The sequence below is a fragment of the Sander lucioperca genome, chromosome 20 (genome assembly GCF_008315115.2).
Source record: "Sander lucioperca isolate FBNREF2018 chromosome 20, SLUC_FBN_1.2, whole genome shotgun sequence".
Classification (NCBI taxonomy): domain Eukaryota; kingdom Metazoa; phylum Chordata; class Actinopteri; order Perciformes; family Percidae; genus Sander; species Sander lucioperca.
In genome coordinates, this window is record NC_050192.1 from 21,483,389 (window position 1) to 21,500,602 (window position 17,214).

Sequence of the window (17,214 nt, forward strand, 5' to 3'; positions counted from 1 at the left end):
CCTGAACCGATACTTTTAAAAAGATTTTAAAAAAAATATATGTATATATTTAAAAAAGAAAAAAGGAGCACAAAACGACTGTCGGCGACATTAAAGAACGGCTTGTTTATTGCTAAGGCTATATGGTCAAAATTAAATGATTGATTAATAATGTAATTACTTATAACAATGACTTATTTCACCAGTAAATTGCTGGTAAACGACAAAAACAACCACTAGATGGAAAAAGGGTATTTTACAATAACTTTGAATGCACCACGAGGCTGGTGAGTTTCAAGTAAATGTGTGTGTGTGTGTGTGTGTGTGTGTGTGTGTGTGTGTGTGAGACCCCTTTTAACGTTAGCTGTCAGCATTTTAACCCTGTTTAATCCAGCTGCTAGCTAACGGTAGGCTAACGTTATCTGCTGCCAAGTGTATTATGTTAACTAGCTTGACATGCAGCGATGCTTCTGTTGCCTCTAACGTCTGTTTCGGAGCATCAGAGGGCAGCGCAAACATTTAAGTGGCACCGAATTGAGGCAAAGAAAATCACGTTACTATTCGGTCCGGTAGATACCGGTGTTTAAGGTGCCGTATTAGCACCTGGTTTCGGTACCCAACCCTAATGTTGTTTGATAGTTAAGATCAGAGGAGAGGAGGTTTGTTGATGGATAATCTCAGCTTCAGCGTTGGCTCCACTTCTCAGTCCCGGAGGTTTCCCACCTTGCTACAAACAAACGTATTTTTTAGGGCTGTCAATCGATTAAAAAAAAATTAATCTAATTAATTACATACTCTGTGATTAATTAATCCAAATTAATCACATACATAATTTTGCCCGGTGCCTTAACCGATACTTTTTAAGAAAGTTAAAAAGAAAAATAAAGAAGGGTACTAAACAACAGTCGGCAACATTAAAGAACTTGTTTATTGCTAAGGCCATATGGTCAAAATTAAATGATTTAATAATAATGTAATAACTATAACAATAACTTATTTCACCAGTAAATTGCTGTTGAACGACAAAAACAACCACCAGATGGGAAAAGAGCATTTAACAACAACTTTGAATGCACCACAAGGCTGTAGGTTACCAGTTTTATTGAACGCACCGTCTACGTTTGTCAGCTGCAGATTGTTACATCCCGGTGTTGAATCCTCTACAGTAAAACACAGTCACACTTTACACCGTTTAGCGTTAGCTGTCAGTATTGTAACCGTGTTTAATCCAGCTACTAGCTAGCGGTAGGCTAACGTTAGCTGCTGCAATGTTTCTGTTTCCTGCATCCGAGAGAAGTGCAGACATATCAGTGGCACCGAAATGAGGCGCTATGGTTGCTATTCAGTCTGATAGATACCGGTCATGAAGGCACCGGTGCCGTATTAGCACCGGATTTCGGTACCCAACCCAATTCAGGAAGAAGATTTTTACAAGTAAATGTTCCAGTTAATGATCCAGGCAGCACATTCTCGTCTCCCTCCTTCATTTTACAGTCCAATGGTGGCTAGAACGTCAATATGGAACGGATTAATCTGCGTTATTTTTAATTAACGCGTTATTTTGACAGCCCTGGTATTTTTTTTATGAACAGTATTCAGAAACCTCTGTTTGTGTTTCAGACGCTGTCAGAGTGTGCACTCACGCTGAAAATGATTCATCTCAAAAGGGTAAAAACTGTTTTATGAAAGAAGTAAAAGAATGTTAACGTATTCCTCATATTTTGTTATATGTAGGAGTTTCCTCCCGCTCATTAAGTCTCATGTGTTCTTTCAGGGACCGGAGTTCATCCAGTTCTTGCAGCAGGACTATTTGCCCTCGCTGCAGGTTTCACCAGAAATCTCACAGGTGAGCGACCCTCAAACATTTCCCTTTAACCCTCGTGTTGTCTTGTCGGCCATGCAACTTTTTGTTTTTTTGCGTCAACATTTAAAATAACTTTTTTTTTCAACATTTTGGTCGTGTTTGTCGCTTTTCCCGATTTTTTTTCTCCACTTTTTTCAGCCTTCTTGACACTTTTTCCGACGTTTTTTAAGCTTTTTTCCCCCGACACATTTGTCACTTTCTTCAACGTTTTTTTATCATTTTCTTTTTCAAATGCTATGAAATTGAATGAAACAACCAAATTCAATGAAAGTAGTGAACTTATCATTTATTTTACATGTGAAGAGCCTTGTATGGAACCATCCACGTTATTTTTTTTGATAATTTGGCTGCAAGAAACACAACTTTCTGATATAGAAACGGGTCAAATTTGACCCGAGGACAACAGGAGGGATAAAAAAGTTATTTCTTACGCTTCGGCTACATTGAAGGCGTAACGTATGCGGATTGCGTGCGGGGCGGATGTTACAGGATATGTATGTTTTTAAACCGGCTACACCTGCAGCGTACACACAGGATTGTGTGATTCACAGGCATGGGCTTAATTTGGGGGCAGTCACAACCCCCCTAATAGAAGGCGTAAAAAGAAACTGAAATACTAAAACTTGGGCTTTATTGTATTGTGGTTTCTGAATAAAAAATATATACAGATAAAAGTCAGATTGTGTGTGTTGCGTTCCAGTTTCTTACATTGTCGACTTGTTACAGGAACTTTGTCAAGTGCTTCAGCAGCCGGACGTCAAAGTCCTGAAAAACTACATTAAGGTACGAGTGTAAATATGAATGTGGATAACGTTAGTGATAGTAAGATGCTTGCTACGGTTACATTTCTAGTGATGAATTGTAGAAAACGGGTGTTATTTCTCTGATTCACAGCTTTGTCCGAGGCTCTCCCTCTCTTCAGTCACTCTCTAGCTCGCTCCACCGTACGTGCTCGTGGGCGCACGTTGAGCCTCCGTTAACAGTTTGTAACAGAAATTAAATGGACTATGGATCATTTTATTGTAGCTGACTTTACAAGCTGACTTCTCTATTGGCTGTTGAAACAGGAGACGTCTGTTACGTTCTAAAACCAGCCTCTGGAGACTCCACCAGCTGACTTCTCTGTTGGCTGTTGAAACAGGAGACGTCTCTTACGTTCTAACACCAGCCTCTGGAGACTGAACTGGCTGAGTCGCAGCGAGACCATCAGCTGGTTTGAGTCGAGCTGAGACGGGCCGGTTCAGTCGCTGAAACTTTTCCCTACAACCATCTAAAATGGTTTCGCCGCAAATCTTTGGTCTGAACTGGACTTCAGAGAGAAGAGCAGACATATTGTTGCTCGTGAAGTAGCGTCTGGAAAATTTTCAAAAGAAATGTTTTTCAGGCAACTGGCTAATAATATATGACTTGACGTTTGCTGGACGCTGTGTCCTTTCGGCATGTGATCCCGTTTTTGACCGTGTCCCTCAAAGAAAAGGAAATCAGCTGACTTCTCTATTGGCTGTAGAAACAGGAGACGTCTCTTACATTCTAAAACGTTTTTGTCTCGTCGCGAGTCTTTGGTCTGAACTGGGCTTTAGGGACGTCTCCTGTTTCAACAGCCAATAGAGAAGTCAGCTGGTCGAGTCTCCAGAGGCTGGTTTTAGAACATAAGAGACATCTCCTGTTTCTACAGCTAATATAGAAGTCATATTGTAGAGTTAGCTACAATAAAATGATCCAAAATCCATCTTATGTCTGTTACAAACTGTTAACGGAGGCTCAACGTGCGCCCGCGAGCACGTACAGTGGAGCGAGCTAGAGAGAGACTGAAGAGAGGGAGAGCCACGGACATATATTTGACATGTTGAAACCTGCAGAAAGCCTGTTTTTATTTGTTTAGTTTTTGATGAATGAATGCTTGCTCTTGGGGGAATTACTAGAATTGTTGAGTCTTTGTAAATGATAGTGTGGTCCAGACCTACTCTAGTGTCTCGAGATAACTATTGTTATGATTTGATACTATAAATAATCTCTGAATGATTGTCTCTTCTGTCTCTGCAGGCGTTCTTCCAGCGAGCCAAGCTGTAGGATATAAAACTGGAAGTTCACTTTGGACACTTCACAGGAAGTGGTCGTATACGCCACTTAACAACAAATTAAAGGGACCTTAGCATAGGAGCTGCTTTTGCACTTAAAAAAGTAAAATGCGTAACAAAGTCTGTCTAGAGTCGGGTCGTGGACAGACGCTCGGTGGACGGATTGAATCCCTCCGTCCGCCGACAAGACGAGCTGTCCGCGAGGACTGAAGGAAGCTCGACTGACGATCAGAAAACGTTTGCGGAGTCGAGTGGAAAAGGGCTTTTAGAAGTAAACACAGATCTGTGGGAGAGGACGCTGCCTGGACATCATTTGGTAATTACCCTGAAACCATCTGAACACCTGAAAACTAAGCTTTACTCTATTCAAACATTCACGTTAGAAATCTACGGAAGCCCATTTCTGCCAATGTGATGGGAAGAAATAGATCCCGCAAGTCATTATAATAAGAAACTTGTTTAAAATAATGAGTTAGTAACTCAAAATAGTGACTTAGTATCTCGCAATAGTGACGTAGTATCTCTAAATAGTGACTTAGTATCTCGAAATAGTGACATAGCATCACTCAAAATGAGTTAGTATCTCAATATCTCAAAAAGTGACGTAGTATCTCGAAATAGTGACGCAGTATCTCGAAATAGTGACGTAGTATCTCGAAATAGTGACGTATCTCGAAATAGTGACATAATATCTCTAAATAGTGACTTAGTATCTCGAAATAGTGACATAGCATCACTCAAAATGAGTTAGTATCTCAATATCTCAAAAAGTGACGTAGTATCTCGAAATAGTGACATAATATCTCTAAATAGTGACGTAGTATCTCGAAATAGTGACTTAACATCTCAATATCTCAAAATAGTGACTTTATTTCAAGATACTAATTTACTATTTAGAGATACTAAGTCAAGATAATGAGTTAGTATATTTTGAAAAAGCATTTGAGATAGTATGTCATTAATTTACGATAGTCATTAGTTTTGAGATACGAAGTCATTATTTTGAGATAGGATGTCATTATTTTAAGATAGTAAGTCAGTTTTGAGATACAAAGTCATTATTTTGAGTATCTTTTGAAGAAGTACTGCGAGATACGTCGTTAATTTCAGAAAGTTTCTCATGGTGATAAATTACAGGATCTTAGTTTTTTCATCACACTTTCATCTTTTCTTTTACTGGCAAGAAAGGGCTTCCATAGAAACCACATTTTGACTTGTTTCTTTTGGGGGATGTAGCTGCTGCCTCAGAATGGACAGAAAAAGGGCTGAATTGTATTATTTTTATTCAATATGTGACATTGATTTCTTTCTTTTTAATTGTTGTTGAGGAATGGATTTTCAGTTTGAAGTGAAAAGTTCTTACAGCCCGACTCGATCTGCATCTTCCTTCCAGGTTCATTTCAAATACATGGGATTTAATGTCCTGAATTCCCAATTTAAAAGCCGATAATATCACAACCACTCTTTATATTAGCTACCTAATTGGGATGTTAAAGGGTAACTTCTGTTTTTTTCAACCTGGACCCTATTTCCCTATGTTTTTGTGTCTAAGTGACTGATGTGAACAACAGTCTGTGACATTGGTCCAATATTAAGCGAGATCGCTGTAGTTGGCAGCGGAGAAACAAGCTACAATGTAAGTTAATAGGACAATTGTCCAGCATGTATTTACCTTCACAAAAGTGCTGTTTTGCCGCTGACATGCTCAGATTATTATTCTAAGTGTCTGACAACATTATGGAAAGGATTTCTAAGGAGATAGACCTTTCTGTTAAAGAGTAAGATCCTCTTTTAAGACATTAAAACATCTGCGAAATTGCGTTCGCTAAACCCACCAGACTCCATGTAAATAAACAGTAATTTTAGCATCGTAAAATACACTTCATTCAAAGTCGACAGAAACAAAATTAAACTATATAAAGCCGTTTTGGGTCATCTTCCCACTTTTCCAACCATCCCAACTCTAGTTTTGGTTGAAATAAACACATAGTTTACCGATTTACATGTGAAAACATGTTGGCTCTATACACGCTAAAAGTATTGTTTTTTTAAATGGAGTCTGGTGGGTTTAGAGCTAGCGACTTCAGAGCTGTTTCTGGTTAAACAGAAAGGTCTCAAAGAGGTTTTAAAGGTCTATCTCTGTAGGGAAACTTTCCATAATGTTGTCAGACACTTAGAATATTAATCTGAGTCTGTCAGCGGCAAAAACTGAACTTAATGGACCAAATCGACGCTGAACATTTGTCCTGTAGGGTTACATCGCAGCCCGGTCTGTGGCTGCCGGTTACAGCGTTCACGCTCAATACTGGACCAGTGTCAAAGATTGTTGTTCCCATCAGTCACTTACACGCACAAAACATAGGAGAATAGGGTCCAGGTCGATTAAACCCCCCAAAATTACCCTTTTTATAACTTAAAGACCTGATGAAAGTCCATGGAATATGTTTTTGTTTCCCAGAAATATGGCAAAAAGTTTTGTAATTTCAGATGGAAATTAACATAAAACACAGGAACAAAATGTAAATAAGAGAAGATGTTAAAACATGTAAATAAAGTTCCTAGTTTTTATTTTTTATTTTTATTTTCATTCCCATCTTGAGACTAAATATGGAAGGTCATTTCTGCCAGAAAATGAAAGAAAAAGATGAGAAAAAATGCTCATGAAGTATGAATTGTGAGACATATAAAGTCAAAGTTCTGACATACTAATAATGTGGATTACGTGTCATTAGTTAGACTTGTGTTTGTTTGATACATTTTTATAATCTTATTTTTGATTTAGAAAGTCATGAGTTATATCCAGAGGTGGAAAGAGGACACAAATATTTTCTACTTCAGTAAAAGTAAAACTATCGGAATAAAAATCTACTCAAGACACACACACAGACACACACAGTCTCGCACACACACGCCCGAACACACACACACACACACACACACACACACACACACACACACAGTCTCTCTCACACACACAGTCTCGCACACACACACAGTCACACACACACACACAGTCTCTCTCACACACAGTCTCTCACACACACGCCCGAACACACACACACACACACAGTCACACACACACACAATCTCTCTCTCACACACAGTCTCACACACACACACACACAGAGACACACACTCATATACACACACACACACACACACACACACAGTTAAATCACAAAAAAAAGCAAAAAAATAACAAATAAAAACGCGGCAAAAAAACATTTTGATTTGAGTTTGTTGACATATTTTACCAAAACAACGTTGAAGAGCTTTTTTGTTTACTTTATTTTTTATTTTTATTTTTTTAACTCCGTAATGGATTTGGTTTAAAATTTTAAAAACAAAACAAATTTAAGTAAAAGTAAAAAATTACAGATTTTAAAAACTATTCTAAAAAGTAAAATAAGACGACTCCAGTACCGTGAATAATTGTAAAATGTGACTTTCCACCTTTTGGTTAGATCTCCTAATTGAGATATAGAAAGTTAAAACTTTTCATACTTTGACGTAGTAAATTTAGTTTAAGTATCTCAAACCTTTCTCTTCTAATTTTGACTGAAAGGTTATTTTTAGGTTTTTTTTAATTATTATTTTTCGTCGCACTTTTGACTCAGTCTCATTATTTTGATCTCATAAAGTCAAAGTCAGAATTGTCTGTTATTATATCATAATTTGACCTTTTTTGAAAAACTTGTAATTGTGACTTAAAGTGAAAGTTTTACACCATTTTATAATTGTGATTTAGACTCAAAACATCTAAAAAATCTGACTTAAAAAAGGTAAAAAAAATTTAATTTATTTCAGTAATTTTTTATTTTATCTTTATTTTTTATTTAACTTGGCGGAAATGAACTTCCATAGAACGCATAAACCATTTCATTCATGTACAGCTCATGTAAAAACAAAGTGAATTTGCCCGTGTACAGAAGAATTTTATATCAAGCATTTGTGACAATTCAGGATGATCGAAAAAAAAAATTGATTATGCAAAACGCTTCACTGGGATCAAAAACTGTGAAGGAGCTGTAACGAAACCAATCAGTGTGAGACGACGGCATCGAACTGTAAAAAAAAACTGTCTGACAAGTTTAGCTTTTTGTGTCTCTGTACAGATGCTTCTGTTCTTGAAATCTTTGGATTTAGGGATGCACCGAATCCAGATTTTTGGGGTTTCGGCCGAATACCGAATCCCCTGGTTGAGATTCTGCTGAATCCTCGTCCCATCCTCAGTCCATGAACACAGTAAACTCATTAATGAAGTAAACAGTGACTGTCCTTCCTTTGCTGTACCTGAAGTTGCTGCATTCTGGCTGCTGTCTGTAGATTCCTTCATCACAACTCGTATTCTTCCAGATGTTTGATACCAGATGTTGTAACAGCGGTGATGTTGTGTATAGTTTAGGGTCCTCGCCACCACCAGACTAATCAGCATTGCAGATTGAACATGTAGCTGGACTTGAATGGCCTTCTTTTGACTGAAAGTACTGCCAAACATCACTTTTTCTGCTCACCAGTTCCATTTCCACTTTCTCACAGCCTACTGCATTGAACGCTCCACCTACGTAAACACCTTCCTGTAATCAACGGCGCCGTCATTACGTCGACCAGCGTAGCGCGTGGAGTGCTCGGTGGGAAAAAATTCTAAGGTTCAGCAGAAACCCGACCTGAATCCTGAATCCTGGATTCGGTGCATCCCTGTTTTGGACATTGTGACGCTCCACTTTGTTGTTTCCACGGTTAAAAACATTCAGTGCATTCCTTGTGATTTAGTTTATTGGCTTACAGCTTTAAATTTCTTATATGTTCAAAGAAATTTTGGGAAAGAAACCCAGAGAAAGTGCCTGAAAATGTTGCGTTCAATTAAAAATGATCATACAGGCAACAAAGTATACGTGTAAATGTTCTACATTTTTCTAATTAATTGTCAACAAATGCCAAAAAAAGTGCTGCATTTACATCGCTACGTTTACGGTTTAGAAAGGAATATCTTCTGCTACGTTTCCCCCTCTCATTCCTCCTGCTCTGGTGTTTCCCCCTCTCATTCCCCCTGCTCTGGTGTTTCCCCCTCTCATTCCCCCTGCTCTGGCGTTCCCCCTCTCATTCCCCCCTGCTTTGGCGTTTCCCCCTCTCATTCCCCCTGCTCTGGCGTTTCCCCCTCTCATTCCCCCTGCTCTGGCGTTTCCCCCTCTCATTCCCCCTGCTCTGGCGTTTCCCCCTCTCATTCCCCCTGCTCTGGCGTTCTCCCTCTCTCATTCCCCCTGCTCTGGTGTCTCCCCCTCTCATTCCCCCTGCTCTGACGTCTCCCCCTCTCATTCCCCCTGCTCTGGCGTTTCCCCCTCTCATTCCCCCTGCTCTGACGTTCCCCCCCCCTCTCATTCCCCCTGCTCTGACGTTCTCCCTCTCTCATTCCCCCTGCTCTGGCGTTCTCCCTCTCTCATTCCCCCTGCTCTGACGTCTCCCCCTCTCATTCCCCCTGCTCTGACGTCTCCTCCTCTCATTCCCCCTGCTCTGGCGTCTCCCCCTCTCATTCCCCCTGCTCTGGTGTCTCCCCCTCTCATTCCCCCTGCTCTGGTGTCTCCCCCTCTCATTCCCCCTGCTGAGATTACTTTTGGCTCAAAACTCAAACGCTTAAACACCAAAACCTAGCAATGTAAATGTAGCCTAAATCTCTTTGGTTTTGACACAGTTTGGACTCCGTACGAATGCTAATCTTTACACTAAAGCACCGACACACAGTGGGCTCAGTCAGGATCTGCACTTACTTCCTGTTAACTTATTTAAACTAAGTCCAATCCACTTGAAAGACAGATATCCGCTCACACACACACACCTGAAGTAATATTTTACCGTGACCGTGTTCCTCATCGTACCGTCGTAGTATTCACCCACAGAAGTAGAGTCGGCTGTTTTCAAAGGACGCGGTTATTGATGAATTTTCAGCCTGGTTTTTTTATTTTTTTTATTTTATTTCATCTCCAGCAGACCGAGAGAAGAACTTGAGGTTTAAGAGAAAACTTGCCAAACGGATGAATTTGTTCAATGATGTTGAAATGTGTTAAGATCTTCATATTATTTAGTTCTTGTTTTCATTTGGAGATCTGTTAGAACGTCTCGTAGAACCAATAAAGTGTTTACTAATCATGAGATATCAAACTTCCTGTTGTTGTTTATTGTTTACCAGACAAACTGACAGAAGGCACATCCATGTTCTTTTCTATATTGGGCCTCCTGCACGCTGGCTGCGTGGCGTGAGCGTGTCCGTTTTTATTTCGGCTCCCATGGTAACAGGGTAGAGCGTGCACACTGCCTGCGTGACACGCACGTCTCAGACGCGGTGACAACGCGTGCATGTTAGAAATAGGACCGACGCCTATTCTTCACGCGACACGCAAGTGTGTTGGAAGCGTTTGCAGGCAACATCGAATACGAAAATATGTTTATATGTCATTTTGACACGAATACATATTAATAAATGACATGTTGATGTTTGAAAGTCTCGACCCTAACCCTAGGTTTTGACATAAATGCAGATATAAATGCTAAATCTGTTGACATGGACTTTATTATCTCAGGAAAGGGAATTGAAATGTAAAAATATATATTGAAATATGTGCAAACAAATGTACAAACGCACAAATTTATCAATGGGAAACATCCATGTGTACAGACGAGGCTAGCAGCAGCAGCGCCGCGTCAGACACGTTTCTGGCGTGTAAAGACATAGAAAACGCCACGCAGCCGCCACGCTCACGCCACGCAGCCAGTGTGCAGGAGGCCTAACCGGCAATTTCCACTGGATGCGTAACGGCTCCGGAACGTTGAGCACAAAAACAAAATAAAAATCTGGTTAATGTTCAAAGTAAAATCCAGCGTGCTCACGGCGGATCATATCTCCCTGCACTACACCTTGAAAACACAGCTCAGAGTAGTTTCCCCTCTACTCCTCTGGATGAAACTAACTGGTGGTGGTTTTGTGGTTCTATTCTACGTGAATTCGTGAGATCTCGTGGGTCCTCGTGACTACAGCTGTCAGTCATGGCCGCAGCCGTGCCGCAACAAATCCAGACCTGGTGGGTGTTGACGGACGGCGGAGCACGCAGCCGTTCAGCAGCGGAGCCGGTCCACAGACGTTCTGCATCCTGTGGAAATTCACAGTAACATGCTAATAAATATGTTCAGCTCTATGTTGTCTTTACATTTTCTGATATTCTTTCTACCGTCTTTTTTCCAAGTTGTTGTCTCCTTCTTCCATCATCATCTAAACATTTTCCAGGTCCAAGGCTGCTGTTGAGTAAATCTATCGCTGACATCGCTGTCTTCTTCCTCTTTATAGAGACTTTTTATTTTCTACCAAAAATTATTTGTGCTGGTTAGGGGGTACATGGCTTAAAAACACTGTTCAAAAGGGGAACATTACTGAAAAAAGTTTGAGAACCTCTGGTCTAGACGATCCCTCTTTTAATCTGAAACACACAGGAAGTGTTGCGTTTCATTGACTGTAGTTGGTGGAAAAACAGCAAAGTGAAATGAATTGCTGAATAAAAACAGTATTTTTACTGAGGATCAACTTTTAGGGCAATTCATTTTAGAAAATTATGAGCTCACCTGGTAGAGCGCGCGCCCATATAGGTTAGATTAGATTAAACTTTGTCATTGTGCAGAGTACAAGTACAAAGACTACGAAATGCAGTTTGCGTTAGGGTTGGGCGGTAATACGGTTTACCGCGGGGTCTTTAAAATAGCAACAGTTTCAATACCGTCATTAAAAAAAATGCAATGCACTTATATAGGAGACAAGGATTAAATATTAAATATAATGTACGTAATTATGTGTGGTTGTCATCAGGTGACCGTGTGGAGGAGAAAGTAATTTTTTGTAAGTTATTGTTTCAGTATTTTTGTTCGGTATTCAGTTTCTGAACAGTGAAGCCATCTGAGACTTACGTCATCATTTTTAATTAGTCACGGTAATACCGTATACCGCCGTAAAATAGGGAGGAGGTTTGACGCTATCAAAATTTGGACACCGTCCAACCAGAAGTGCAAAAAGAGCAGAAAAGTGCAATGTGATATACAAAGTATAGACAGGAGAAAAAATATAGAGCAGTGTAGACAGTATACAGTTGGTTTACAGAAGGTGGTTCAGAGTAATATAAATTAAATATAAATATGTGCAGTGTATTAGCAGTTACCTTATGAGCAGAATAAATATGGATAAGTAATATGAACAATGTATGAACAACATGTACAGATATGTGCAGTGTAGTAGCAGTGACATAATAATAGTAAGAATAATATAGATATGTGCAGTGTATTATAAGAAAAACAGAATAAATATGGATATTATGTACAGCTATGTGCAGTGTGGTAACATAAGAGTAGTGAGAATAAGTACGTGCAGGATGAGTAGTATGAAGAGCAGTACAATATAAGTGTGGTTACAGTATGTACATTTGTAAATAAATATAACAAAGTATGCGCCCAACGTGGGGCTCGAACCCACGACCCTGAGATTAAGAGTCTCATGCTCTACCGACTGAGCTAGCCGGGCTGCTATGTTCACTTTACTCCTCTACACAGCTGCCGTAGGTTCGATTCCGACCTGCGACCCTCAGCTGCGTGCCGGTCCCACCCCTCCCTCCCCTTTCATGTCTTCAGATATAAATAAAGGCCCAAAATGCCCCAAAAAATAATCTTAAAAGAAAAATAAACAGGATTTTAAGCAGTTCGATCCCATTAAAGGGCCGGAGATGGAAGAAAGAGACCGTTAACTAACAAAAGTCCTTTACTACACAAGTTACAAACATCTTAAAGTCAGATTTATTGGTTTTTAATTCCATTTGCAGATTATTCCAGCGTTCAAAAGCAGAAAACATCGTCTCTAAAAATCAATATAATCATAATAAGAGTCATTTTAACACAGTGAGGCAAATACAACTTTATTTGAGTCAGAATTAAGAAAAACTGAGTCAAAACTTTAACTTTATAAGTTACAGAATTTCATAAAAAGCCAAAATGATGATTTACCATCCCAAAGTTCTGACTTTACCAGAGTGCTTTTATTTTGAAAAACTTTGCTTTATTGTGTGAAGTTGGATTATGAAACCCAAAATAATTCAAGAACGTGAGCAGAATACAGTAAATGTTTATGAAAGGGCTGCGGCTAGAGGTTACACTAAATCTGGGCTAATATAATCATATATTACACTAAATCTGGGCTAATATAATCATATATTACGCTAAATCTGGGCTAATATAATCATATATTACACTAAATCTGGGCTAATATAATCATATATTACACTAAATCTGGGCTAATATAATCATATATTACGCTAAATCTGGGCTAATATAATCATATATTACGCTAAATCTGGGCTAATATAATCATATATTACGCTAAATCTGGGCTAATATAATCATATATTACGCTAAATCTGGGCTAATATAATCATATATTACACTAAATCTGGGCTAATATAATCATATATTACGCTAAATCTGGGCTAATATAATCATATATTACGCTAAATCTGGGCTAATATAATCATATATTACGCTAAATCTGGGCTAATATAATCATATATTACACTAAATCTGGGCTAATATAATCATATTTTTAGTATTTTCACCCAGGAAACGTGTGTTCGTTCCTCGGGATCTTGTTCCTAAACTTCTTGTATTTTTCTGTCCTAAAGTACATCGTTGTCTGTTACATTCTGAATTATTTGAGTTATGATTGTGTTTGTGTGTAGCTGTTGCCGGCACTGTTTGCCCCAAGACGAATTTCCTTCTGGATGATAAAAGTTTATTATTTATCTTTTTCCCTAAAAGTCCTTTTGGTGCCTAATTTTAACGGTCGTCGGCGTAGCTGTAGCCAAAACTGAGTCACAACTTTAACTTCAGAAGTTACAGAATTTCATAAAAAATGATTCCTGACTTTACCAGAGTACTTTTATTTTGAAAAACGTTTGCTTTACTGTGTGAAGTTGTATTAATCAGTCCTTCCAGAAAAATGAGGAGTTTTTTTGTGATTGTTTTGGGCTAAAATCCTTGATTATGTGTCACGTTTTCTTAAAAAATGTGATGGAATATGCGGGATATTTATGCAATTTTATGCGATGAAATTGCGGGAACTTTTTAAAACTGCGGTTTCATCGTGGCTTCATCGCGGGGTTTGCAGCTTTTTGATGATGTTCACGTCGCGTAATTACGTCACTTCATAACGTTCCCATGGTAACAGGGGAAAATGGCTGCTCTTGTGTGAAGTAAACGCAACATTTTTCAACTTTCTGCTAAGATATATGTGTGACTTTTTTGCAACGAAAATGCGGGGATTATGAAATCATGCAAGCCCCGCATATTTTGCGTGGAAATCGGCAATTTATGCGGCGAAAGTGCGCCGTATTTGATTGCGCTTTGGCTGATTACGCATTGAATTATGAGATCACATAATCACGTTTTTCTGGAGGGACTGATATTAAACCCAAATCAATTCAAGATTCTCAGCTAATAAAAGAATATGATTGTAATACTTTCACCCAGGAAACACGTGTTCGCTCCTCGGGAGCGTTTGAATCTTTTTCCTAAACTTAGCGCGTCCTTTTGGTGCCTAAACGTAACGTAACGGTCGTCGGCGAATAAATAAACAGTGGTGTTGGCGTTGGGTTGTGTTGTTGTTTTTATTGCAGAAGAAAAAGAAGAGAAGAGAAGAAACCAACGTGGCTCAGATGAATCCTCGCCGGATGTCTGCGGGACGTCCCGCAGTCGGCCGCACTCTGGGGAGCCGTCCGTCGGGATCTCGCGGCGGGCCGATGGGGTCGTAGCGGGGGCGAGGGAGGAGGGCGCGGGGGAGGCCCGGCCACTGGTCGTACTCCCCCCCGATGATGCCGGGCACCGGGGGGTGCAGCGGGACGGGCAGCGGGTGGTGGAGGGGGTGGTACGGGACGGGCACGGGGAGCGAGCGGTGGCGGGTCACGTGGCGGAGCTCACAGCGAAGCTTATGGAACCTTTTGTACAGCTGGGAGAGAGTTACAGTAAAGTTACAACTGCAGATTTTCACAATAAAAGAGGAAATATTTAAATATGTAATATATGAGGGGTGGGCTTTAAAGAAAGCGACAAAAATATCTAAAAATCTATCGGGGAAAAAGCGACAAATGTCGGAAAAATCGGCAAAAAAAAAAAATGTTTTAAAAAAACGCAAAAGAACTTTGACGTTCACATAAAAAAAAAAAATTCAAAAATACCTTTAAAAAAGGCAACAAAATAAAATTTAAAAAAGTCAAAAAAAAAATTCTAAAAAGTGCCAAAAACACAAAAAAACTAAAAAATTTTAATTCTAAAAAACGTTGACATTTAAAACTAAAAGGCGACAAAAACTATTTAAAAAAAATTGTCAAAAATACCTAAAAAAAAAAGAAAGAAAAAAAGGGGACATAATGAAAAAAAAATTTCCCAAAAAAAATTCGAAAAAAGGCGACAGAAAACTGAAAAAAATGTAAAGCAAAACCCTCGAAGAAGGCGACAACAGCTGAGAGAGATTTACAGGTAAAGTTACAACTGCAGATTTTCACAATAAAAGAGTCAATATTTAAATATGTAATATATGAAAAATAAATAAATAAATACTAGAAGCTGCACAATATGTTTTTTTATCGCCATGGCGATATCAGCTGGCGCAACACAGCGGGAAAGAAAGAGAGAAAGGGCGTAACTTTCAGATATGGATTCGGTGTCTGCAGGTGAACTGAGGTTGTGTGTTTCTCACCTCTCTCCAGTCTGTGTCTCTGGACCGGCTGAGATCTCGATCTGAACCGCAACACACACACGTTCATTATGCATTATTTAAAGAAGAACTTGGGAGTTTTTCGCCCTTGACAAGCTACAATATGACGTTAAACCGTCAGTCAGCGTCCACTAAAAGTTCTGTTGTTGCCGCTGACAGACTAAGATTATTATTCAAAGTGTCTGACAACATTATGGGATGGATCCCTACAGAGATAGACCTTTTAGTTAAAGAGTAAGATCCTTTTAGTTTAACATGAAACAGCCCCGAAATCACCATCACCAAACTACACCAGAGTCCATGTAAATAATCAGCACTTTTAGCGTGTATAGAGCCAGCATATTTCCACCAGACTCCATGTAAATAATCAGTACTTTTAGCGTGTATAGAGCCAGCATATCTCCACCAGACTCCATGTAAATAATCAGCACTTTTAGTGTGTATAGAGCCAGCATATCTCCACCAGACTCCATGTAAATAATCAGTACTTTTAGCGTGTATAGAGCCAGCATATTTCCACCAGACTCCATGTAAATAATCAGCACTTTTAGCGTGTATAGAGCCAGCATATTTCCACCAGACTCCATGTAAATAATCAGGACTTTTAGCGTGTATAGAGCCAGCATATCTCCACCAGACTCCATGTAAATAATCAGCACTTTTAGCGTGTATAGAGCCAGCATATCTCCACATGTAAATGGGTGAATTAAGGGTTTATTTCAACCAAACCAGAGTGGTGATTGTTGGAACAGTGGAAAGATGAACCAAGACGGCTTTTGATAGTTTTATTTAGTTTCTGTCCACTTTGAATGAAGTGTGTTTTACGATGATAAAAGTCCTGATTATTTACATGGAGTCTGGTGTAGTTTGGTGATGGTGATTTCAAGGCTGTTTCATGTTAAACTAAAAGGATCTTACTCTTTAACTAAAAGGTCTATCTCTGTAGGGATCCTTTCATAATGTTGTCAGACACTTAGAATATTTATATATTATATAGATATTAGCATATCTTAGCATGTTAGAAGACGTGTTAGCATACGAGTATTTTTTGCATGTTAGCATATGTTAGCATCTGCTACTACTACTCAGAGGAAGTGCTGAGGTGTTGGAGAGTCAGTCTTAGACACAGAACCGTGGGAGAATAGGGCCCAGGGTTAAAAAAATACCGACGCTACCCTTTAAGTCACACCCACACAACCTTGTCTCTGTCTCACCTGTGAAGTCGCGCAGGTACAGGTGTCTCCACAGCGAGGAGTCGGCCGAGCAGACGCTCAGGTGTCGGCAGGTCGACGACAGTCTGACCACGGAGCGGACATCCAGCAGCCGCAGGACTCGGAGGAGCAGCTCCGGAGGAAGAGCAGCCAGACCGAACGCCACCGGCAGAGCCATCGCTGCAAACAGTGACATCACAGTGACATCACAGTGACATCACAGTCAGCGCTGGAGTGTAACTGAGTGCATGTACTCCAGTACTGTACTTGAGTCCAAATGTTGAGGTACTT

General features: G+C 39.6%; 2 protein-coding genes, 1 long non-coding RNA gene and 1 other non-coding gene across 6 annotated transcripts in view; 1 reads left to right on the forward strand and 3 right to left on the reverse strand.

Annotated features, from left to right (window-relative positions):
• xpot (exportin, tRNA (nuclear export receptor for tRNAs)) overlaps positions 1 to 5,322 on the forward strand; it is a 33,815-nt gene extending 28,493 nt beyond the window's left edge. Inside the window, exons 22-26 of one of the 2 annotated variants that reach the window (XR_004106693.2) lie at positions 1,600 to 1,647; positions 1,754 to 1,825; positions 2,570 to 2,626; positions 3,887 to 4,378; positions 4,461 to 5,322. Coding sequence is in view for 1 of the 2 variants with exons in the window: in XM_031309356.2 (XP_031165216.1) it covers positions 1,600 to 1,647; positions 1,754 to 1,825; positions 2,570 to 2,626; positions 3,887 to 3,913 (204 nt within the window). In the remaining variant the exon portion in view is untranslated. Of the gene's footprint in view, positions 1 to 1,599; positions 1,648 to 1,753; positions 1,826 to 2,569; positions 2,627 to 3,886 lie in introns of both variants that reach the window. The other variant, XM_031309356.2, reaches the window with a different exon arrangement.
• Positions 949 to 13,918, reverse strand: LOC118493971. Its single transcript, XR_004896025.1, has 3 exons — positions 13,099 to 13,918; positions 10,484 to 10,491; positions 949 to 959 (listed from the first exon to the last, which is right to left on the reverse strand). It is a non-coding gene; the product is annotated as an uncharacterized LOC118493971 (long non-coding RNA).
• trnak-cuu lies at positions 12,403 to 12,475 on the reverse strand. Its single transcript has one exon. It is a non-coding gene; the product is annotated as a tRNA-Lys (tRNA).
• Positions 13,919 to 14,579: 661 nt separating the features above from the next.
• Positions 14,580 to 17,214, reverse strand: part of fbxo7 (F-box protein 7) — a 14,331-nt gene continuing 11,696 nt past the window's right edge. For both annotated transcript variants that reach the window (XM_031309365.2, XM_031309366.2), the window contains exons 8-10: positions 16,927 to 17,103; positions 15,695 to 15,735; positions 14,580 to 14,944 (exon numbers count right to left, since the gene is read on the reverse strand). In XM_031309365.2, the coding sequence (XP_031165225.1) occupies positions 14,651 to 14,944; positions 15,695 to 15,735; positions 16,927 to 17,103 (512 nt within the window). In that variant the 3' untranslated portion in view covers positions 14,580 to 14,650. The remainder of the gene's footprint in view (positions 14,945 to 15,694; positions 15,736 to 16,926; positions 17,104 to 17,214) is intronic.